Source organism: Sarcophilus harrisii, chromosome 4 (assembly GCF_902635505.1).
Source record: "Sarcophilus harrisii chromosome 4, mSarHar1.11, whole genome shotgun sequence".
NCBI classification, from domain to species: Eukaryota; Metazoa; Chordata; class Mammalia; order Dasyuromorphia; family Dasyuridae; genus Sarcophilus; species Sarcophilus harrisii.
Window position 1 is genome coordinate 19,594,713 of NC_045429.1, and position 25,617 is coordinate 19,620,329.

At 39.6% G+C, this 25,617-nt stretch overlaps 1 protein-coding gene across 8 annotated transcripts in view; it reads left to right on the forward strand.

The window, feature by feature from the left end:
• DAB1 (DAB adaptor protein 1) overlaps window positions 1-25,617 on the forward strand; it is a 701,566-nt gene that overhangs the window by 389,433 nt on the left and 286,516 nt on the right. For 2 of the 8 annotated variants that reach the window (XM_031969030.1, XM_031969035.1), the window contains exons 1-2: window positions 5,657-5,814; window positions 24,025-24,228. In XM_031969030.1, the coding sequence (XP_031824890.1) occupies window positions 24,162-24,228 (67 nt within the window). In that variant the 5' untranslated portion in view covers window positions 5,657-5,814; window positions 24,025-24,161. Of the gene's footprint in view, window positions 1-5,656; window positions 5,815-24,024; window positions 24,229-25,617 lie in introns of those variants that run through there. The other 6 variants (XM_031969036.1, XM_031969038.1, XM_031969031.1 and 3 more) reach the window with 4 other exon arrangements.

Genomic DNA, 25,617 nt, shown 5'->3' on the forward strand with positions numbered 1-25,617 from the left:
GCTTATGAATATTAATTGTGATCATATTAACTCACCTGATTTCTGATTGCCTCAGCAATGGGCTAAGTCTCTACATTACAGAGAAGTTGGAACCCTCAGGGGTGAAAGGAACTTGCAAACCAGGAGTTTTCTGTCACCGATTAGTGAGTATTTATCAAAGGCCTACCAGGGCCAGATGCTTTGCTAGGTGCAAAGACAAAAATGAAATAATCCCTGCTCCTCCCAATGAAATCATCACTCTAGTTCTCCTTCCCCCCCCCAGAAGTTTGCAAAGAATTTCTTTGATGTGTTGATGTTATCTGGGCCCCAATGACCCTGGGAGATTGCACAGGTATTACTGTTTATGGATGTCACCTCTTTCGATATAAAGAAGGTAAGGTGCATGGGAAAGTGAAGTGATTTGCTTGTAGTATTAAAAACAGGTTTAGGGTCTCAATCTTCCTGATTATAATTCAATATGTTGGGCTCATGAGGAACCAAAACAAAACAAAACAAGCCTCTTCTCCCCAGTGAGTGTTGGCCCTGAGTAGAAAATGGGGCTGGCTCAGAGCGGGGTAGCTCCCCATCCTAGAAGTCTTCCAGCAGAGGCTGGCCAGTCCCTTGGGGGTTGAACACATAATTCTTGCTCAGGATCGTATCCACCTGAGGTATCTGAGGTCCTTTCCTGGCTCTGAGGATCATGTGATTCTTAAATAAACATGGAGACCCTTCATCTTCCCTGTTAGCCTCAGTCCAGGATCAAAGGGTGTCCAAAGGCCTCAAGCAGGCAATGCACTTTGCCTGGAGAGGAATTCTCCAAGCAGAGTCAGAGGCGTGCTGTTCTAGCCAGGGGCCAACCCTCCCCAAAGTCTGAAAGTCCCCTTATTAACTAAACTGCATCTGCTTTAGTGGGAGCAAGGTACGGGAACCGTAGACAGCCTGACTGGCCCGCCATTGCAACGGCCTTTCCTCCCTCACAGACCTGCTGAGAGGGGAGATTTTCCAGTGGATTGTGGATTGCATCACAGGCAGTACGTGCTTCAGACTTCTTGGCGGAGAGATAGAAATCTCATTTTTACTGGTCGTTTTGTTCCTCAAAGATTGGCGTTCTGTCATCTTCCTTGCTGTTTCTGCCAGCACCTCCCTAATGCAACCTGTTGCACTCCTTAGATGCTTAATCAAGTGTGATTAAATAGAGAGGGGACTCCTTGGGCTAGCTGCAGCTGCAGCCCCAACCCCAGCCTTCAGAAATTATTAATAAATAGTATTACTAACATATATTATGTTATATATTGAGAATACTAATTATTAATAATTTGAAAATATTATATAATATGAGAAATATAATAATAATGGCTCACGGTACACATTTTTACAGTATAATGATTAAAAGTTTGCAACATTTTGTAAAGCCCTTAGATCTAGAAAGAACCTTTGAGTTTATCTAGCTCAGACCTCCCATTTTATAGAGGAGAACCTCAGGCCCCAAGAAGCTATATGACTTGTCTAAGATCACACGAATAGGAAGTAATGGAGTCAGGAATTGAACCAATGAGTTCTGAGTTCAAATCTGGCTCCCATTCCACTGCATCCTATTGAGCCTTCACTACAATCATCACATATTTATAAAGAACCTACTATGTGCCACACTCACTGTGATAAGCAGTAGGGATACAGATGTAAAAGTGAGATATTCCACGCCCTCAGGATTCTGACATTCTAACAAATCAAGATTCTGACATTCTAACAAATCTAACAAATTCAAGGGAATGGTGGCCAAGGGGAGGAGCATCGTGGTGATGAGGTCAGTGGTAGTGTTGAGTTGAACCAATTTTGGTGGTTGTGGTAGTTTTGCTGTATCAACAGGTATTTTACTGATTTATCTATTGATTTATGCTTTTGATGCATCTAGTACAATTTTTGGTGCTGAGAATTTGTAGATCAAGATGAAATAGTCCCTTGCCCTCAGAAAGGTTGCATTCTATCAGTTGAAATAATATGGAGACTGTAATCAAAATATATCCCATATAACTTCAAACTACTTTTGGTGGAAAGGCAGAAGGGAGAGCTACTTGGAGCTTCCAGTTTCCTACCTATAAATTGAGAATATTGGCTGAGATTCCTTCTACTGACTTTATTAGCTCTTAAATTAACAATAGACACAATTATCTTCATTTTGACCTATGAACTCATCCGAAGGGAATGACCTAGGCAAGGTGACACTGTCTATTCAAGTGGGAATGTCAACAGATCTTGATAGATGATCTTATACTTGAAATCCAATCTTTTTTCCATCATACCAGCATGTCGTTCACTGCCTTCCCTACAGAACAAGTTGGTTCCTTCAAAGATTTCAGGGATTTGACTTTGTAGTTGATAGTGTTGAGCAACAACAACAGCATGTATATGGCATTTACTTGATCCACACAACAAACCTTGGAAAATAGGCTCCCTTATTCTCATTTTACAGATAAGGAAACTGAGGCAAATTGGATTAAGTGACTTATCCCAGTGTAAGTGTCTGGGGCTGGACTTCTGAATCCAAGCTCTGCTCTGTATCCATTGGAATACCCAGCTACAGCTACAATATCCCAGGACAAAGAGTGGGGGCTTAATGAATGCTTGTGACACTGAGTTGTGCCTCTCCCTCACGTGCCTTGAGGAACAGGGAGAGAAGGAAGAAAGGGGAAAGGAAAGGGGGAGGAAAGGGACAGAGGAGAAAGAACACACAGGCGCCAGAAGAGATTACAGAAAGATCTCATGTAGGAGGTAGCACCTGAGTTGTTCTCTGGAGCCAGCTGGCAGCTCTGAGAGGCTGATGGGAAGGAGGGTACACATTCCAGACATAATTATGATCCCAGCTGTGTACTTTGTCCTTCCTTCTCTAAGGCCTCTCCCCCTTTGTGAGAGGTGCCCAGGCTTTGAAGGCTGTTAAAGACTTTGTCGGCTTCCCTAGGTACGTAGCTTAACTTTTGTTTCTTGTCATCGTCTAGTGGGAGAACGCTTGAAATTAATTTCCCTGGTTGTTGGGTTTTGTTTGATTTGAGAGCTTGAATTATCAGGTATTTTCCCTGGAGAAATCAGCTACTTTTGGAGTTAAATTTACAGGAGCAGAATATCAGAGCAGGAACATGGGATGTAAGAGCTTGGAGGTACCTTAGAACAGAGCTGGAAGAAGCCTTAAAATATTGCTCAAAAAAAGGCCTTAGAACATAAACTGTGAGATCTAAGAGATATCTTGGAACATAGGATATTAGAAAGCAAACACAGATTGGAAAGCACCACAGAACTTAGAATATTAGATCATAAGATTTAGGATCGTCAGCATTTGCAAGCGACTCTGATCTTAAGAGTGATCTTAGGAAAATTCCATTTAATCCAGATAAAGAACCAAAGAGTCTGGACGCAGCTTAAAACAGTTGTGGAACATAGAGTATTGGAAAGGCAACAGAGATTGGGAAGTACCACAGAACATAGAATATTAGACTAGAATTTAGGATTGTCAGTATTTGTAAGTGACTCTTTGATTTAAAGAGTGATCCTATGGAAATGCCATCTATATCCAGAGAAAGAACCAGAGTCTGTATGTAGCTCAAAGCAGACTTGGAATATAGAATATTAGAAAGTGCCACAGAACATAGAATATTAGACCATAGAATTTAGGATCATCAGCGTTTATAAGTGACTCTTTGATCTTAAGAGTGATCTTAGACAATGCCATCTATATCCAGAGAAAGAACCAAGGAGTCTCTGTGCAGCCCAAAGCAGACTGTTTTCACTTTTTTAATTTGTTTTTTGTTTGCTTTTTCCCCTCAGCATTTTCCCTTTTGTTCTTATTCCTTTTTTACAATATACCTAATGTGGAGATATGTTTAAGATGATTTTACATGTAAAAATAGATTTTTAATAACAAAAAAGAATAACCTTAGAATATAGAATGCTAGAGCACCTAATAAAAATAGTAGGCAGTGATTTAGTTCAGCTTCTCCTTTGCCAAGGATAGAAGCACTTGTCATACAATGAGTGGCTTTAAGGTACAGCAAGACTTAGGGGAGATCCTTTGCTTTCTAAATACTCTGTAAGTAGAATAATGTAGGTGTTGTTTAATCTTTTTTTTTCAGTTGTGTCCAACTCTTCATGATCCCCATTTAGCATTTAGGATTTCTTGATGGAGATACTGAGAGGATTGGTCATTTCCTTCTCCAACTCATTTTATAGATGAGGAAACTGAGGCAAAAGGGTAAATGACTTACATAGGATCACACAGCCAGTACATGTCTGAGATCAGCTTTGAACTCAGGAGGATGATTCTGTCTGAGTCCAGGTCCAGCACTTTATCCACAGCACCATTATCATCCTTTACGGGGTCATGTAATAGATGTCAGATCTTGGAGGGACCCCAGAACATTGAGTATTAACGCTGAAAACGTACTTAGAACATGAAGTGTCAGAATGGAAAGGGATCTTAGAGGAGAGGATATAAACCCCAAGAGAGACCTTAAGACAGAGAATGTTAGAACACAGAAGGGAGAGACCCAGAACCTAAATTATTCTTAATTTAAATTTTAAAGTCAATTCTAACCTCTTCAGTAGACATTACGTCTCCCAAACATCTTACTTTACAGAGAGGGAAATTGAGGCCCTCCCTGACTTGCCTCAGTCCTATTTCCTAGGAGTCTGCCTTTCTAGCCTCTGGGAAGTGCTTGCCAGGAATTCATTTGACGATCCCAAATTTTGTGGAATTGGATCTGGACCCTGGCTGCCTTTCCCAGTGTGGTGAAAGACTCCCAAAGTGCCATGTCCTTTAGCATGCACATTGCATGCTCCGTCTAAGAAAGCGTGGTTTCTATTGGAAGCAGGAGAGGAGGGGACAGCATTTCAATAAGCAAGAAAATTGGGCCTTGGAGGAATTGTAGCCCAGTTGGAAAGCATGTGAAAGTGCTTTTCTCAAGCTTTGACACAGGCGTGACTCCCCCGGAGGAATAATACGGAGGGCTTTCTGGTGTGGGGAATCTATTTCTTTTGTCACTATTAGAGGCAACATGTTTCTTTCCAGCTGGTTTTTTGTTGTTATTCCGGATGTGAAGAACAAATAATGAAGGAGAAGAAGTCAGGGGAACTGGAGGTCATGTCTCATCATATTGACCATTTAAAATTAAATGGCATTGGGGGTTTAAAGCTTGCATTGAATTTTCATTGTGAAAGACTGCTTTGGGTTGCGGGCTGCCCCTTTCTGAATCACCGGGCTCCTCAGTTATTTTAACCTAGCTTGTTATGGAGAGTGTTTTAGAGAGTCAGAGTGAAGCATAGCTCATCTGAGCTGGAAGGGAATTTAGAATGAGCCATGTTAGGAGATGTGACACAGAATATTAAAAATTGGAAGAGAATCCTTTCTCACCCACCCTTTTAATTTTTGAACTTTATCCTACATCATTTATTCAATAGTGCCATAGATCGGGTGATCCTTTCTCCATATTCTCTCTTTTCTGCCACAAATTGGTTCTGTAGATTTCAGATACAGATTTTAGATATAGACTCCTCTTTTACATATTTCACTCATTCATTCATTCATTGATTCATTCATCTAAAGTTTAGTTTAGTTGGTAAGATGACTTGAACGTGTGGTCCAGTTGAGTCACAATAGAAAGCAGGTGTAATAAACAGTTTTACAGTGATAATCTCAGAATTTTCATTAGAAGGAACTCCAGAAATTACCTGCTCTAGCCCATATGTAAACAGAAACTCTCTCTAACACACCTGACAAGTGATTATCCATCTCTGGAAGACCTCTAGTAATGGGAAGACTAACCCTTAAGCCACCTGGCCATCATGAAGGTGAGGATACTGTTGCTTTCCCATTCTGACTCCCTCCTTATGCTGGAGCTCACTTTCAGGGACTCCTTTTGCCTTTTAAATCTGCAATACCTATTGCTCATGAGAGAATTTGTTGCTATTGATGAGTGATGTCATGTCTTAGAGCTGAGTTCACATCCTGTCTCTGGCACTTGCTAGCTGGGTGAGCCCGAGCAGTTCCTTGCCCTTTGCACTGCGGCTTCTTCAACTCTGACATGGAACCTGCATTGTCTTCCAGGGAGTTTGTAAGAAAGTGCTTTATTGGCAGTCATTCAGTCTCCACTTAAAGTCAGCCAGTGCCATCCTGATGGAGACAACTCCTTTGAAAATTTCTAGTTGTTGGGAGGTTTGAGTTCGATTTTCCTCCTCTTCAAGTCTAAATCTGCCCCTCTATAACTTACCTCCATTGTGTCCACCCTCAATCCTTCTTCCATTCCCCAGCCCCTCAGATCCTTGGAGATGGCTTACTCAAACTCATTGTGTTTTCTTTCCTTTGGGCAAAAGATCCCCACTTTCTTTGTCTTGTCCTTGGATTCCCTGATCTCAGGGCCTCTCACCGATACCACCATGCTATTTCTTCCATTTGCCAATTTCTATCGGTACTTTATACCTCCTGGTATCTTATATCATTTTCCATTTACCGAGCTATCTTTCCTTTTATACCTCATCCTGGTTGCTATAGATACTTGCCTTTCCCTATAGCAACAGACCTTACTTAGCTCCTGAGATCAACATTATTCTTTCTGACCTCCATGGGTGAGCAGAGAGCATTGATGGTAAATGACCTTTCCAAGAGAACTCATGAAGCACATTCTTCTACCACTCATCTTCCCACCTACCCCCCTGGAAAGCTACCTTAGGGGGGATCACATGCTGTGTCCCCTCTGGCAGATCTGGTGACTGATGGAAGGCTACAAAAATGTGTTTTTCTTTGATCTTAGCATTTCAGGCATCCTGTCCAGGATTCAGATTTTGATCTTGAAGGGAACGCAAAGTTCATCTAATCTTATAGTCCTAGATGCTATATGGATCATAGAAGAGTCATGTGGATCAAACCCTTCCTTTTGGGGAGTTAATTTTCTAAAGGTCATAGAGGTGAGCGGCCACATCTAGATCTGTACCTCAGTTCTTTGATGTCAGAGTTGGTACTTTGAGGTCCAGAGGAGGCAATAAGTCTTTATTATTCTAATGGGCATTTTGGTGGAGAAATTCCAATAGGTCAAGAGTGGAGTCCAGAGAGGAATGAAAACAGGGCTAGCCTGGGAACTTTCTTCAAAATGGAAAGAGATGTGATTCCAAACCTCCCTCCCCACACACCCCTTTTAATCTTTGAACTTCCTTCATGCTACATCATTTCTTCTATATTGCTTATAGATCTGGTGACTCCTGCTCCATACTCTCCCTTCTCTGCTACAAATCAATCCTGGCGATTTCAGATACAGATTTCAGATACAGACCCCTCTTTCACTTATTTCCTTGCTTCATTCATCAGAAGTTTAGTTTAGTTGGTAAGATGACTTGAAGCCACGGTCCAGTTCAGTCACAATAGGAAGCAGGTGTAATAAACAGTTTTACAGTGAAAATCTCAAAATCGTCCTTAGAAGGAACTCCAGAAATCATCTGGTCTAACTCACATGTATACAAAACCTCTCTCCATTATACCTGACAAGTGATTATCCACCCTTGGAAGACTTCTAGTCTTGGGGAGCCTCTAGCCTTCCTAAGGGGCCCATACTCTGTTGAGCTAACTCTCATTAGCAGGAAATCGTTTTCCCTTCAATCCATCAGCAAGTTCTTGTTAGTGCTTCCTAGTTACCAAGAATTCTGCCCCTTCGCCAACTTTACTCATCGCTCCAATTTATTCCCCTGGGACCAAACAGAGCTCTTCGTGTACTTGGAGGGGACTGTCACACAGCTCTTTGCTTTTCTCCTCTTCCTTTACTAAGTTACCATATTTCATGAACCCTGTTAGCTTCCTCAGCACACTCTCCAGATTAATCGATATCCTCCCTAATATGTGATACCCAGAACCGAACACAATTCTTCAGATGAGGTCTGACCGGGGCAGAGTCACTATCCCTTCCCTGGTCCTTCTCCTTTCTCTTTCTTAATGCGGTTTGATTGCTCCCACATCTGCAGCTGCCGTATCTCACAGTGACTTACCGAGCCCGCAATCACGGCTGAAGTCGAGAGAATGAGAATCTCCGGACTGGGACTTGTTAAGGAACTTTCTGGGCTCTGCTCTTGTCCCGGGTCGAGCATTCTGATAAGGGCGGCTTTCCTCCAGCCCTGAAAGAAAATCACAGGTGTGTGGGGAAAGGAAGGTGAGATTGTTTAGGCCCGAGGCTTTAGGTCCCTTATGGCACTGACACCAAGTAACCTCTCTCTGTCTAACTGGAGAGGTGAAGGGATTAATGAGAAAGTATCTAGAAAGAACTTGGAGGCTTTTGAGAAAGATGGTCACTGTGGAACACCCTCCACGCTCACATGCTGAGAATTGATGTTACTGATTATTAGTCAGGCCCTTGCTGACCTACAGAGTCTATTTTTAAATGGGGATTGAGTTCACTCAAATCAATTAGGCCAATGGTGTTCTGTTTAGCCCTCTGGTGAGACTTTGGGTAAAAAGAAGTGGCCAAATAGTCTCAGACGTGTCCATTAGGAATCAGGCTGAGAGATGCTAAATATTTCACAAACATTTTCTTGTACCGAAGTGAAAGGAGCAGCTTTAGTGAATCAGAGATTTTTATTTTGAGTTTTTATTTTTCAGTGAGAGTGATAACTTGTGAATCTCTCTGACAAATCAGTGGAAAGAAACCTTTGATATTTTTTAAAAAGGAGAAGAAATCCTTATGCTATGCAATGTAGATTCTGTTCCTCTGAAAGGTGGGAAAAGTGTGTGTTTCCAAAAGTTTCTAATTTCATTTTTTGGATATTTATTTTTTTCTTTTGAAAACATTTTTACTTAAAATTTTGGGTTCCAAATTCTATCCTTCCCATTCTTACCTGCCTTCCCCACCCTGAAATAGTAAGCAATCAGATATAAATTATTCATGTGCAATCATGTAAAACATTTCCATGTTCATCATTTTGTGGAAGAAGACTCAAATAAAAGAAAAAAAAAGAAAATTAAAAATAGCATGCTTCAAACTTATCCAAATAATATCAGCTCTTTCTCTGGAGATTCATCATTAGTCCATTGGGATTGTCTTGGATCATTGTATTGCTGAGAATAACTAAGTCATTTACAATTCTTCATTGAACAATATTACTTTTACTGTGTACAATATTCTCCTGGTTCTGTTCATTTCACTATGCATCAGTCCATTTAAGTCCAGGATTTTTTATCAGACACATAATTATCAAGTATCTGGTCACTCATTAATTCAACAATTATTTTTGAGTGCCTGATATGTATTAGATGTTGGGATGCAGAGGCCAAAAAAGAAATAAACTTTATCTTCAAGTAGTTTATATTCTTCTTCTTTTTTTTTTTTTTTTTTTTTTTGCTGAGGCAATTTGGATTAAGTGACTTGCCCAGCACCCCATAACCATGAAGTGTTAAGTGTCTGAGATCAGATTTGAACTCAGGTCCTCCTGACTTCAGGATTGGTGCTCTATCCACTGCACCATCTAGCTGCCCCAGTTTACATTCTTGTAATGGTGAAAGACAATATATACCTAGAAAAGGAAATATAAAATATATGCTAATTTTGTTTTTTATTAAAGTTTTTTTTTATTTTCAAAAAAATGCATAGATAGTTTTCAGCATCCACCCTTGCAAAACGTTGTGTTCCAAATTTTCCTCTCACCCTTTTCTCTACTCCCTTAGATGAAAAGTAATCCAATATATTGTATTAATTTTGCATGGAGGAGTGGAAACTACTGAGAGAAGCAGACCAGACCTTGCCTAGGAGTCTATATATGAGTTGAACCTTGATAAGTGCTGGGGATTCTAAGAGGGGAAGGTTAAGTGGGAATTCATTTCAAGAATGGGGAATAACCTAGGCAGAGGAGAGAGAGAAGGAAAAGGAAAAGAGAAAAGAGACCAGTTTACTTGGAACAAAGCATGCATGAACTATAGTAATGCTTGGTAAGCCTGGAAAGGCTTACTGCATTGGATCTAGATTGTGAAAGGCTCTAAAGACCAAGAAGAAAAGTTTGTAGTTTATATATATTTTAACTTATTATTTATTTATTTTATTATTTTTATTTTTAACATTCATTTTTTTAAAGTGAGTTCCAGATTCTCTCCCTTCCTCCAGGTCCTCTCAGACGCTTTGAGAAGTCAAGTTATGTGATCTCAATTATATGTGTGAAGTCATGCAAAACATATCTCCATATTAGCCGTGTTGCAAACAAAAAAAGCAAGAAAAGCAAAGAAAATGAATATAAAAATGTACTTCTATTTGCACTCAGACTTTGTCAGTTCTCTCTGGAGGTGGAGAACATTCATTGTATTTCCTCTTAAAGGAAAAAGGAGCCAGTGGAGCTTCTGGGTAAAGGGAGAAACTTGACCAGAAGAGTTTTTTGGGGAAATGACTTGATCAGCTCTGTGGAAGATGGCATGTCATGGAGAAAGGCTAGAGGCAGAGAGCACAATGAGGAAACAATTGCAATACCAACTGAGAAATTAGGTGCCCATGTACACAACACAATGGTGGGCACACTTTAGACTTCAAGAAAAATTGATTAAACCACAGCAATAATAGAGAAATATTTGTTTAATAATAATTTATTAAGCAGTACTTAAACTGAATAAATTGATAATACCAACAGCTGACAATTGTATGGCTTTTTAAGGTATATAAACTGTTTTGTTCTTTATACTCATATCTAGCTCTTTGTGACCCCATGGACCACAGTTTATCAGGCCCTTCTCTCCTCCACTATTTCCCAAAGTCTTTCCAAGCTCATGTACGTTGTTTTTATGACACAATCTTTCCATCTCAACCTTTACTATTTTTTTTTCTTCTTTTGCCTTCAGTCTTTACCAATGCCATGGTCTTTTCCAGTGGATTCCGTTTTCTCATTATGTGGCCAAAGTATTTGAGTTTCAACTTCAGTGTTTGACCTTCCAGTGAATGGTCATATTCTATTTTCTACTTTTTTTCTTTCATTATATTCCTTTCATTTGAGTCTCCTCAAACAAAATGACTAATATGGAAATGTTTTACATGATTGCACATATGTAATCTATATCTGATTGCTTACTGTCTCGAGGAGGGTGGAGAGGAAAAAGGGAGCGAAGGATAGAATTTAGAACTGAAAACTTTAAATAGAAACGTTTGAAAAAAAAGTGTGTGTGGTGTGTGTGTGTGTGTGTGTGTGTGTGTGTGTGTGTGTATCTTTAAGTGAAGAGAGAAACTTTTGGAAACACACATTTTTCCCACTTTTCAGCTTAAAAGAATCTACACTACACATCACAAGGATTTCTTCTCCTTTTTAAAAGGTACTAAGGGTTTCTTCCCATTGACTTGTTCAAGGGATTCACAAGTTGTTGCTCTCACCAAAATAAATAAATAAGTAAAAATAAGAGACAAAATCTCAGATTCACAAACTGCTTCTTTCATTTAGGTGTAAGAAAATATGTGTGAAATTATATTTATATACATTAATATATAATATATTATTTGGATTATTTCTATGCATTTTATATGTTGGCCCAAAACCACCCTGGAAATTAGGAGTTTTAAGTTAACCTGATTTTGAAAAAAAGAGGAAATTGTGGTTCAGGAGAGTTAAGTAGCTTATCCAAGGTCATACAGCTGGAAAGAGAAGCTGTGTGACATACTAGAAAGAGTGATGGATTTGGGAATCGTTAGTATTTTTTTTTCCTTGAACGCTACATTCAAATTCTTGTTTAAGTCTTCATGTTGTAATCTTAGCTCTCCAACTAGACTCTAAACTGCTTAGAAACAAAGACTATCATCATGGCCAGTATATGGGATGAGATGATGATAATACTCATCTGCTTAACGAGATTGTGAGAAAGTACTTTGCTTCCCCTAAGGTCATCTGGAAATCAACTGGTTAAGCAACAAAACCTACTCTGAGGATATAAGCTCCGTGCTAGACATTGAGAAGATACCTAGATACCCAGGAAGGCATGGAATTGGAAGTCAGGAAGTCCTGTGTTTGAATCCTCCCTGGGTGATCTTGAGCAAAGCATGGATTTGGTTTCCTCTGATAAGGGCATTGATGGTACCTTCAATCCGGGGTCATTGAGGGGGTCAAATGATATATAGCATGTAAAGAGTTTTGTAAACCATAAAACACTATATATATATATATATATATATATATATATATATATATATAATAACCATTTATATATATATATATTTAATGGTTATTCAACTTTATAAAACACATGGTATTATTTCAGATCCTATGAGAGAATCTCAGGGTCCTCTTTCTCTTGGATATTTTGTCCTTGGGAGTTTGAAGACTGGCTGACTGCTCGTAACTACCCCTGCAAGCTCCCTGAGAAAACATCTTTTCCTTTTAGAATATAAGGAATTATGTTTGTCTATTTGTATCTCAGCACTTAGCACAATTTTAATCATAGAAAATGTTTAAGTTATGCAGATTTTCATTCATTCAGTCAGTAATTCTTAGAAAAAGACCCTTTTGATGGGAAAGATTAAAGGCAAAAGGAGGGTAGAGAATGAGACGCAGATGGTGATGTGGAAACAGTCCACATGAATTTGGACAGGTTTTGAGAGGTAATGGAGGCTTGAATGTGGGGTGCTGTGGTCTATGGGATTTCAAAGAGTCGGACATTATGGAAGAAGCACATTCAAGAAATCATTCATTCATAAACGTCTCTGTTCTCCATTCTCTCTCACGGAGTGTCCTTACTCTCTCACTGTAGACTTCTGTCCTTCTAGTCTTAGCCACCCCATTTGCAGGCACATGACCCTGGGGGCCAAGGGGAGGGATGTGATTGTGGCAGTTCACTCCAGATAGATTTTTTCCCCAGGCTAGAGAAGGGAAAGGGGAACTAAATGCTAAGCACAATGACTTTCAGAGCATGGTTTAAAGACACCATCTTTCTTCATGAAGGAACCTGGGTGATCATTACCACTGGTGCATATACACTCCATCAGGGTCATAATTGTGGGAATTGGATGGGTTCATGGGGGGGTAGCATGTTCCTTTTATGAAGGAAATCAGAAGGATGTATGCTTCACATACTATAATAATTGAGATGAGACTCCATCTTCACTGGCAAATGATGATGGACATAAAGGATGATGAGATGGGCTTCCTTTTAAAAAATGAGGGTGATCAAATTCTACATTGGGAATAAGACCGGTTTGAGTTAAGGCTGCTCAAAGGAAATAGGACATCAATTAGATGCCGCCTAGCGTCCTCTCCTCATTTGGAAGGATGTGCCCAAGATTAGAAAAGACCAGAAAAGCCATGTTGGGAAAGAAAAGTCTGACATTGTCAAACTAGCTTGAGCTGGAGAATGATCCATTCACTATGGACACATTGGGAAAGCTGTCTAGCAGAGCTCCGTTCATGTTCATGTTCTTACATGGGGACGGGGCTGTCAGGGTTGTCAGAGAGAGCCCACTGGGTCAGAAAATATCCAGCTTAGGAGGTTGAATGCCTGGCTTCTTGGCCTGGGTCTGCTTTGTGACCTCAGCCAAATTGCTTTACTCTCTGAGACTCATCTGTAGAATGGGCGTGTCAGAATTTGTATATTTAAATGATCGAAAGGATCAAGCGAGGGACCACGTGTGAGGCTGGAAAATATCCTGAGTCAAGGGAGAATTTAGAAGATGGGATTGAAAAGTGGAAAGGATGTCAGCTAGAGGTCCTTTGGGAGTACAACCTCATTTTACATATGAGGAAGACACAATCTCAACTAGAGATCCTCTGAATAGACAATTTCTGAATGAGGCAATTGGTGCCAAAAATAGTGTCTAGAATTGATATCTTACCCAAAGGTACGTAGACAGGAAGTAGCCGCTGGGACTTTAACTCGTGGCTTTTGCTCCCAAGGTCTTTCTTTCTGTTGGAGCTTGGGAATCCTAGCTTTGGGGTATGGTGACCATGTTATTGGTCAGTCGATTGATCAATATCAGTGCTTTCCCTTTGATATTATTTCTAGTTTATCCTCCCCTTAGATCTGCTTTGTATAGAATCGTTTATGTGTTGTCTCCATTATGATTCACATTTTTTCTTTTCTTTTAAAATTTTTTAAATAAAATTTAATTTAATCAATCAATTAATAAAATTTAATTAATTTAATTAAAATTTAAATAAAATAAAATTTTTAAATAAATTTAAATAAAATTTTAATTTATAATTTTTAAAAAAAGTTTTATAGTAGCTTTTTATTTTTCAAAATACATGCAGATAGTTTTCAACACTGACCCTTGGGAAAACTTGTATTTCATCTCTCTCTCTCTCTCTTTTCCTCCCTCCCCCCTCTCCTAGACAGCAAATAATCCAATATAGGTTCAACACGTGCAATTCTAGAACATACATTTTAAGGAGGGGGGAACAAGCTGTTCTGTGTGTGTGTGTGTGTGTGTGTACACATACGTATATACATATATATATATATATATATACACATATATATGTGTGTATAAAATGTATATATGTACGTTGTGTTGCAGTGAATGAAATCTCAAATAAACAAATGTCTTGAGAATTTCAGCCACTGGTTTGCCTGAGAACATGCAGATATTATTTATTCTTTGCCTTCAATGGCATCTCATTATCTTCAAAGTTAATCAGATAAAAGTGGAGAATTGTACCCAAATGGCTGCATGTAAATGGTGAATTGAATAGTGTGTATATATATATATATACACACATACAAATTCACACATGGTCAAATATACACATATTACATGTATAAATATATAAACTCATATACGTGTGTATATATAAATTAATGTATCCATAATTATACATTTGCACATATATACTATATACACACATATTTATGAGTCTGCATACATGTATACTACATAAAATGAATGACAGATAGTTTGGAAGAAAGGGGACTAATAGTAGAGATTAATAACAATAATAATAATAAATTTTATATAGCTCTTACTATGAGACAGGTACTACATCAAGTGCTTTACAATTATTCTGTCCCTTAATCCTCACAACAACCATGGGAGTAGATATTAGTACTACCATTTTACAGATAAAGAAAATGAGATAAACTCTGTTTTAGAGATTAAATGATGTGTCCCAGGTCACACAGCCAAATAAGTGTTTGAATACAGATTTGAATTCAGGTCTTCTTGCCTCTCAATCAAGTACTCTGTCCCCCTGGGTCATCAGCTGCCTTTCTCCTTAAGAAAGTTTTTTTTTTTTTTTTTTTTTTTTTTTTTTTTTTTTTTTTTTTTTATTGTTTGTTGTTTGTTTTTTGTTTTTGTTTTTGTTTTTGTTTTTGTTTTTGTTTTTGCTGAGGCAATTGGGGTTAAGTGACTTGCCCAGGGTCACACAGCCCAAGAAGTGTTAAGTGCAAGAAGCCAGATTTTAACTCAAGTTCTCCTGACTTCAGGGCTGCTGCTCCATCCATTACACCAACTAGCTGACCCAAAAAAGTATTATTGATGAAGATCGTTTTAGGGTTGGAAAACCCAAGTTTAAATGAGACTCTGATTCTTACCCATGATCACTTAGCTTGTAAATTGCTTTTTCTCTCTGAGACTCAGTTTCTTCATCTGTAAAGTGATGAGAAGAGTTATTGCAAGAAAAGCACTTTGGAAAACAAAATCCCATAGAAATGTGAGTTATTATTATGCAAAGTGTTTTTTAAGCCACGAAGGGCTGTAGATATGTAAGTTATCATTATTATAACTGCTGAACTACTGTTCAACTCACCGTTTACAGCTGTTTGGACACAATTCTTCACTTCTACGTGGTTAACTTTGAAGATAATGAAATGCCACTTGGAGGAGGAGAGTAAATAATGCCTGTATCTTTGCAGGGAAATCAGCAGGTGAAGCTGCCAAATAAGGCATTTGTTTATTTGAGCTTCCATTCACTGGGAGAGCCTCATTAAATCCCTGCCTTTTCTTCCCATGGTTCCCAAGGGACTCCCTGATACTGAGGATTTCTCACAATCCAGAAGGCACAGAAACCAGACAGAACTGGGTTCTGGGCAGGAGTGTGGAGCCGCCCGGATTTCTCTATATCTTGCCATCCTGGATCCATCAGGTAGCAAGCATTTATTAAACACCTGCTGTATGAGGGGTGAGAAGCATAGTAGATAGCTTCCCGAAGGGCTCAGTTCCCACCTCTGATACTCATTGGCTGTGTGATCTTGGCCAAGTCACTTCACCCCTCAGCGCCGCAGGTGACTCCCCAAAATTCTTTAAGTTTCAGAAGAAAGAAGTTCCTCATCTGGCAGGACCCCTGGGATCACAGGCTCAGTCCTTGTCCATGTGCTGGAACAGCCCTGGTAAACATTACAGAAGTGGAATATTCCCTGGGCTCTATGGGGGAGGCTCCTTATATGGCTAAGTTTATATGGCACAAGTAGTTTAGGACACCGGCCCTTGGAAGCTGGAAAGGCTAGGAGACTTCTCATGCCTTCAAGGCTCTGCAAAATGTGCAAACATATGCAAAATAAATACTACTTTTCATGAAATGGAGTTTCTACATTGGAAACTCCCCATACCAGGGGTATCACAGAACCAGATCTCCTCTTTTCCACAATATTTTTGTCCACAAAGACTAGCTATGAGGGATTTGTTGTTGATCACTCATGTCTGACTCTTTATGACCCTGTTTGAGGTGTTTTTGCACAAAGACACTGGAGGAGTTTGCCATTTCCTTCTTCAGCTTATAGATGAAGAAACTAAGACAAGCGGGATTAAGAGATTTCTCCAGGGTCATATACCTAGTAAGTGTCTGAGATCACATTTGAACTCAGGTCTTCCTGACTCCAGACCTATCCTATCCTACTGCGCCACCTAGTTGTCTTAATATAAGAGATACTCCTTGTAAAAATTAATGGCAACCCAACCCAAATAACATTTTTCAGGGACTTAGCTGTAAACAACAAGGCTTGTGGCAATGTGACCGGCTAGTACAGGTAATGTGGGGAGAACAGGAGAGAGAGATTTCCAATAAACACTCCATGCTGTACTTGTATCCTCGTGATGTTAAGAGAATATCTCAGGGACAAAAGCTAGAGAGGGACTTTGTCAGCAGCATGCTTTGTACACTTTAAAGTAAAAGAAATTAGAAGTATTTTGAATAATAATCTGTAGTATTAAAGATAATGGAAGGAAAGAAGAAAGAAAGCAAGGAAGGAAGAAAAGAAAGAAGGAAAGAAGGAAGGAAGGAAGAAAGGAAGGAAAGAAGGAGGGAAGGAAGGATGGAAGGAAGGAAGGAAGGAAGGGAGGGAGGGAAGGAGGGAGGGAGGGAGGAAGGAGGAAGGAAGGAAAGAAAAGATTATAAAGTACTTTGGTGAATGAGTTCCGTCTGATAAAATCATGGATTCTTAATGTAAAAAAAAGAAAGAAAGAAAGAAAAAAGAAGGAAGGAAGAAAGAAAATAAGATGAAGATTATAAAGTGCATTGGTGAATGAGTTCTCTATAAAATCTCTGAAATCATAGATTTTTGATGTAAAACAAAGAAAAAAAAAGGAATGAAGGAAAGAGGAAAGAAAGATGATAATGTACAATGATAAATGAGCTCCCTGTGATGAAATCAGATCCTTAAAACAAAGGGGGAGAGAGGGAAAGGGAAGGAAGGAAAGAAGGAAGGAAGGAAGGAAAGAAGGAAGGAAGGAAGGAAAGAAGGAAGGAAGGAAGGAAGGAAGGAAGGAAGGAAGGAAGGAAGGAAGATTATCCAGACAAGAATAGGGTCAATTTAGACATTACTGACTTTGTTTGTACTAAGCCTCCCTACTGTGTCCAGAGACAAGAAGGATCACTGTAATGAAATATCATTGAGCTATAAACATTTAATGAAACAGTGTGATCCATTAGCTAAATGAAATGTTGCTAAGGATGCCCAATTGCTGTCTAATAAATTCCTGTAATATTTACTAAGCCCCGCCTACAACTTTTGGTGTATTTGATTTGATTAAAGTAACACATCTCTTTCTCACCCTCGTTGTCTTCTTGGAGCTTGATAAATATCAGAATAATGACAGTACTCTATGTTTGTCTGGAGTTCCCTTCATTTTGGACTTTCCTGGAGATGGCGTTTAAGAATGGTGCTGGAAAATAACGTTTTGGTCATGTATACTTATTGTGTATCTAATTTATATTTTTAATATATTTAACATCTGCTGGTCATCCTGCCATCTGGGGGAGGGGGTGGGGGGGTAAGAGGTAAAAAATTGGAACAAGAGGTTTGGCAATTGTTAATGCTGTAAAGTTACCCATGCATATATCCTGTAAATAAAAGGCTATTAAAAAAAAAAAAGAATGGTGCTGGGAGGGGCAGCTAGTCAGTATAGTGGATAGAGCACCAGCCCTGAAATCAAGAGGATCTCAGTTCAAATCTAGCCTCAGACACTTAACAATTCCTGGCTGAACAAGTCACTTAATCCCAATTGCAATAGGAAAAAGAAAAAAAAAATCCTGGATTCAAGTTCTGAATTTAATATTAACTAGATTTGTGACTTTGAGGCAATTAGTTTAGTTCCGTAGGCCTCAGTTTCCTTATGTGTCAAATGAGGTGACCAGATGACATGATTTTTGTCTATTACAGGGAGCATAGGATTCTGCTGGGATTAATTGTGTCCCTGGTGGTGATTTGCACAGTGTGTGGGAGTTGACCCTGAGTTGCTCTCCAAACCTGGGTCTTTGATGATCTATCAAGTGATTTTATCTTTCCTATAACTGTTCCATCATTTCCCTGTATGGGAGGTTAGTATTTAGCTGTAGTATTTAAGGAAGGTATTGCTGGAAACTCTAAGAATGGCCACAACCCCATCGTCTATGAGTGTTATCTTGAAGTGGCATTTTGGCTCTTGATTCCATCATGTTTGTTTATGTCTAAGATGCCAGTGGCTCTTTAGTTGTCTTCTGAAATCTTTCTTTAAGGTTAGTTTTTTGGTTTATACATTCTTCAAGCATTTCTTCCACTTTCCTGCCCTTTGATTATGCTGTGATGTTTCTTTTTGTACCTAGATTCCATCTTTGCTATTCTCCGCTTTCTTAAGATTTTCCACTATACCTGTTCAGGGGAATGGGCAAATATTTTCAATGCACTTCCTCCTTTGATTTTTGGGACAAAGCCTTTGAAGGGAGACTTTGAGAGACTTTCCCAAAGCATGACCCCTATGTTCTTCTTCAACCTGACTGCCCAATTTGTAATTGTACTTCCTAAGGTGCACTTTAAAGTACAATCCAAGACTGGATATAACATCCAAAAGAGGTCTGACAGAGACCAGTGACACATAAATTCCTTTTGTCTCAGCCACTGGACTTTGGTTACTTTGGCCAAAGTGGCCAGAGCTCTTTGGGTACCTTGTTACACCATTATAGGGCATTGGAATCCACAGCACTTTTTGTTATGAAAATTTCTTTTCTTTCTCTTCTTTAAAAATAACATTTCCTGCATTTTGTAGTAAGGAAATTGAATATTTGAGCCCACATGGAGGATTTTATATTTATTCCTATTTAATTCCATCATATTAGTTTCAACCCAACATCCTAACTTCTTGAGGTCATCTTTGATTCTAATATTTTCATCTGCTCTTTAGCTATTTAGCTATCTTTTTCATCTTCTTGCTATTTTTAAGTGGTGTGTGTGTGTGAGAGAGAGAGAGCGAGAGAGAGAGAGAGAGAGAGCGAGAGAGAGAGAGAGAGAGAGAAATAAAGACACACAGAGAGAAGCAGAAAGAGAGATTCAGACACAAAGGGAGGGAAAAAGATATTGAGACAGTCAGAAGCAAAATAGAGAAATAGAAAAATATAAACAAAGGCAGACAAGACAGAGAAAGAGAGACATAGAAAAAGAAAAATAGAGACAGATAGAAACAGAGACAGAGAATGAGAAGTAGAGAGCTAGAAGCAGAATCAGAAAAGTAGATATAGAAGAGAGACAGAGAAAAAAACAGACAAATAGAGAAACAAGAGACAGAAACCCAAGCAGAGGGAGATAGAGAGACAGAGAAGAGAAGGGGGAGAGAGAAGAAAGAGAAGAGAGAGAAGGAGGGAAGAGGAAGAGGAAAGCCAAAGAACCAGCAATTGACAGGAAGGAACTGAATCTGGAACCCAAGACTTTATAGTCTAACTCTTTTTTTACTTGAAGGACCATTTACAAGTCACTTCTCTTTCCTCCATTGTTTCTTCTTAAAATGATGGATTGGTCAAATGCAGAGGCTCAAACCCTTTTTCTAAGACATTTTCTCATTTGCCAGGTTGAAGAAGTCTAGAGACTGCTTCTCAGAATCATGCCTTGAAATCACATTAAATAAAATCTCTCTAAAAAGGCATATTCAACCAGATGGTCTGCAAGGGCCTTTCCAACTCTAGGTCTGGGATCAGATACTGATAGTTGGTTTGAATTCTGCCTCCAAAGCTAATTAGAAAGAAAAAACCAATTACATCTGGAAATCTAGCTATCAAAATGGAAAACAACAACAAAAAGAGCAAGTTTAGGACCTCAGGGTTCAGAACGTCCCCATTAAAAGATTCCTGAGGTTTCTTTTGGTCACAGCATTTTATGTATTTGTGCACCTGCCATTACTGTATACATATGTGCACATGTGCATGCGTGTGCATGTGCGCATGAGTGTGTGTTCCCTTTCCGTTCCAGGCCTCGTGGGCTTTGTGCTCCTGTTCCCCCTGCCTCGTTTATTGTCGGGGGTTGAATTCCGTCCTGTGTGAGCCAAGCCTTCCCCATGGTTCAGCCCTCATTCCAGACAGCTAGAGCGTCTGTAGTGTATATCTCGATGTGAAGAGCTCATTATAGAAAACCTGACACACTTCAGGAATATTAAATTACCAGAGATTGCATGGCGCCAAGAAACATTATTGAAGCTTTTCAAAATTCGGGAAGAGTCTGAATTTCTCTGATAGAATTTCAGAGCTTCTCCTGCAAGGGGTGGGAGGAGAAAAAATGATTTTAATTGTCACGTTACTCCAGGTTGTGGTGGACTTGATTCTCCCGAATTACAGATAAATGGGTTTCTGAAATATTCCCTCGCAGATTTGGCCCACTCTTCTTAACTTCTTAAGAAATCAAGAAGGGACCGGGTCCAGGTAATGGCTTATCTCACTAAGTTGCCATGGCGTCTCTCCCTTTTTATTAGGAACCAAGGAGACTTTTCTGTCCATACAGACATACATACATGCACACACATGTGCATTTTATGTCCTCACTTACCAAATTTGTAAGACCTTTTTGAGGTTCTTGAATAGAAACATTTTTTGTAGAATGGGGCTGTACGTCAGAGAGGTGACTTAAAATTCATCATTGACAGCATAGGGAGGAAGGAAGGGAGGGAGGGAGGAAGGAAGAAGAAAGGAAGGAAGAGAGGGAGGGAGAAAGAAAGAAAGAAAGGAAGAGAGGGAGGGGAGAAAGAAAGAAAGAAAGAGAAAGAAGGAAAGAAGGAAGGAAAGAAGGAAAGAAAGAGAAAGGAAGGAAGGAAGGAAGGAAGGAAGGAAGGAAGAAAGAAAGAAAGAAAGAAAGAAAGAAAGAAAGAAAGAAAGAAAGAAAGAAGTGAGAGAAGCAGGGAGAGAGGAAGCAAGGGAAGCAGGAAGCAAGGAAGGAAGGAAGGAAGAAAACAAGGGAGAGATAGAAGGAAGGAGAGAAGGAAGGAGGAAGGAGAGGGAAAGAAGGATGGAAGAGGGAGGAAGGGAAGGAAGGAAAGAAGGAAGGAGGGGAAGAGAAAAGGAAGAAAGCAAGGAAACAAGAAAATGTGGAAGAAGGGAAGGAGGAAAGAAGGGTGGTTATATTAAGTGTCTAATATATTCCCTGTATCATGCTAAATCTTTTATAAATATTATCTCATTTGATCCTCATTAAAACCCTGGGAGGCAGGGACTATTATTATGTTGATTTTAATCAATCAATTCATCAATATTTGTTTAACCCTCACTTAATTTGAGCTAGGCACTGTGCTACGCTCTAAGAATATAAAAAAGAGGCACAAGACAGTGCCCTCAAGGAGCTTACCATTTACTGGGGGAGATATCACAGAAGCACAAAATTTCTACAACAAGCTACATACAAAATAAATAGGAGATAACTAATAGAGGCAGTAGAAGTAAGGGAGGCTGGGGATGGCTCCTTCTCTTCATTCTTTCTCTCTATTCTTAATCCTGTTACCATGTTCTCAGGCCTACCAAAGTGAAATTATATTCATGCTAGCAATCACCATTCAATAAATTTACCTTTAAATTTACGTTTAGGTTGATTTAAGCTTTCGGTAGCATAAATATCAGCCTTGGTGTTGGTCAAGTAGGATCTTGGCTCCTCGCCGCTTCTCCGTACCCATCCCCATTGCCTTGCTGTGATTGTCCACCATCTCTGGGATCCTGAAGATTAAGGGCCCTGGCATTGTGGAAAGAAGACTAGAATTGGAGTGGAGAGATGGGGACAAAAAACAGTGGGGTTGGAGTTGGGTTCAAATCCCAGTTCTACCATTTGTAATCCTGTAATGCTGGACTAACTATTTCAGACCTGTTTCCTTCTCTCTAAAAAGGAATATTCAACCAGATGGATTGCAAGGTCCCTTCCACCCCTAGGTCTGGGATCAAGGATACTGTCATTTGGTTTGAATTCTGGCTCCAAAGACTTCCTCATGTGTGTGCATGTCCTCAGTTTCCTCATCTGTAGTACAGGGTAATCTCGAAACCAACTCCTAAATGGGATTTGTTCTTTTTAAGTAATCAGGAGATCTTATGGTTATAGGAATTACAGGTGGTCACAGAGGATGGGAAGTTAGAGTTATGACCTATGTGGGCCATTCAGAGGCAACATGATCAAGTATAAATACTGGAATTCCAATTAGGAGAGGGGATCGCCAGGTTGTGGGTCTGTGGCCAGGGCTACTTCTCTGAATCTTGGTGGCTTCATCTGTGAAACAGAAATAAAACTTTTGCTAACTACTTCTGAGAGCTGGTATGGGGAAAGTACTTGGCAGACTTTAAACCGCTATGTAAGTGTAAATTATTTTTATGATCCTATCCCAGAGCTCCTGGAACTAACAGAGGTCTTTTTCTCTTTCTCCATGGTCTGATATAGACATGCTTCCTGACAATATTACTCAGCTAATGAGTTCCATTCTATGTTTTTATGTTTATCCTTCCTCTTCGTCCTCTACTTTTTCTTCTCCTTCTCTTACTTTTCTTTCTGCTTCTTCTTCCCTTCTTTCTCTTCCTCCTCTTCTCCCTTCCTTCTTCTTCTTTCTCTCCTCTCTTTTATCTCTCTTCTCTCTCTCTCTGTCTCTCTTCATTTCTTCTTCTTTCTTTGTATCTCTGCTTTTCTCCTTTCCTCTTGCTTTTTAATCTTTACTCTCTGAATTATTTCTTCTCCTTTCTTTCTGCCTCTCATTCTCCCTTTCCTTTCCTTTTCTCTGCTCTTTTTCTTTCTTCCCTTATTTTAGTCCTCCTCCTATCCTCTCTCTCCTTTCCTCCCTCTTTTTCTCCCAATCTTATTCCCTTATCTTCAACTTCTCATTCTCACCTTATCATCCAGCTAGAGCCACAGCATACCCTCCAAAACTGACACCACAAATTGGCTTGTGGGAAAGTTTTATATAACTCACATTTGTCACCCAGTCCTTAAAACCCGATTGTGTGTCAAGTTCATAGCCCCTCTGCTCTCCACCATTGCAGGAAAGGCTGCGAGTCACTTCTCAGCAGCCCTTCTTGGCTGCCAGGATGCAGATCCAGCTGCTCCCCTTAGAAAAGTCTCCATACCTGTTCATGAATCATTCCTGGCATATAATTTGGGTTTGTCACCAGGCAAAAAAAGAGGCAGATTGGAAAAGAGGCCATCAAGCTCCCAGTCTCTTCTTGTCCGGGTTCATACCTAGAACTTTGGTCTCAGTCTGGCCTTTGCCATGTTGAGTTTATTGAAAGATCCTTGCATCTCTTGTCTTGTTTGACCCCTTCTATTACCATATGAAATATGGTGGGGGAGAATGAGGGTCCCTTTTCTTGTGTTTTTGTCTCCCTGATTTGCTTTGCCTAGCTGACCATTAAGATCACTATTGTTGTTTTGTGTTTCAGCCCTCGAGTGGAGTGAGTGAGATGTGCTGTCGGTGGGCATAGTATCTGAAGGGAGAAGCCGTTCTCTGGGAGAGGAATTCTCAATGAGCCTGCCCAAGACACTGGATCTGTGTGAAGAGGACTAAGGATATAATAGGATGTCAACGGAGACAGACCTGCAAGTGGCTGTTAAATCCAGCACCAAGAGAGACTCCAGAAAGAAAGGTGAGCGGATGCGCCTCCCTTCCTTTGCAGCTATAATGTGCGTTGCCGGGCTGGAGGATGACAGACTGTAGAGGAACAGACAAACTTCAGAGGGAGCCTGGGGAGGGAGCGTTCCAATTGGGTCTGTGGACTTATAGTACGGCATTGTTGGGCTGTCGGCTTTTAAGGGAGGGGGGCTGGCTTTGGGCTCTACCCCAACACAGACTGTGGACCAGCAGGACCTCTTTCATTGAGTGGGTTTTCATTTCTGATTTGTTAGTGGGTTTGCTAAAATGCCGTGTCTTTCTGTAAGAGTCTTCTTTCCTTTCTATTGGCCATGTTTCTCTTTCCAAGCCATGGGTCAAGACTATGGCAGCATGGTTTGGGGAGTGGGAGGGAAGGAACTGAAAAGAAAAGGGAAGTTCTCCTGGGAGAATGGGATTATGGATGGGGGGTAGATGTGTTAATTTGTCTAACACACTATATAGATAGAGATACATACATACACACATATATATATGCATAAAATGTGTATGTATATATATATGCAGATATATGTATATATGAAGCTATTCTCTCCACTAATGTCAATAATAATAAATAAAACAATAATAAAATGTTCTCTCTCATAAGGTTCATGTACCCTCAAAATATAATGTGTGCCCTATAGATACCTACTAATTCACATATATATGAGAGGTGGCATGGAAACACTAAGAGGAAAATGACTTCAGATTCTACTTTGGATATATATTTTCTATGTGATCGTTCTCAAGTTACTTCTCCCTCAGAACCTCAGTGTCCTGAGAAAATTATTATTTTGTGTATGCATATATATATGTTTGTATATATACACATGCATATATATGTATATTGCATATATATGTATTGTATATATATATGTATAATGTGTATTGTGTATATATATATATATACACACGTACACATATACACACACTAAATTGGGGAAGGGATAATTTCTTATTTCAGCAGCAATGGGAACTCAACTCCTTCCACCACTGAAACTTAATACCTGTCCTGAAACTTACTGTATTAGAGAGTGGCCTACAACATTAGAATGTTAAGAGTCTTGCCCAGGGTCACACAGCGGTAGTTTGTACCCAATTTAAAGCATAAATGATTGCAGATTTGTATGCTGAATAGAGCAAGGAGTACAGAACCAGGAATATCTTTGTTCAGGTCCTGCTTTTGACACCCACCAGTTGTGTGAAGATGGGCAAGTAATTTAACATGTATGTACCTCAAGCAAGCTTCTAAAATAAGTCATAGCCAGATAAGGTAGACATCCTTATTTGGGGCCGGAAGGAGAGGAGTTCCCCTCCCGAACGTTCTCTTTGCTCGCAAACTCACAGATATGTTATGAATTTGCCAATTTGCAAATGATACTCT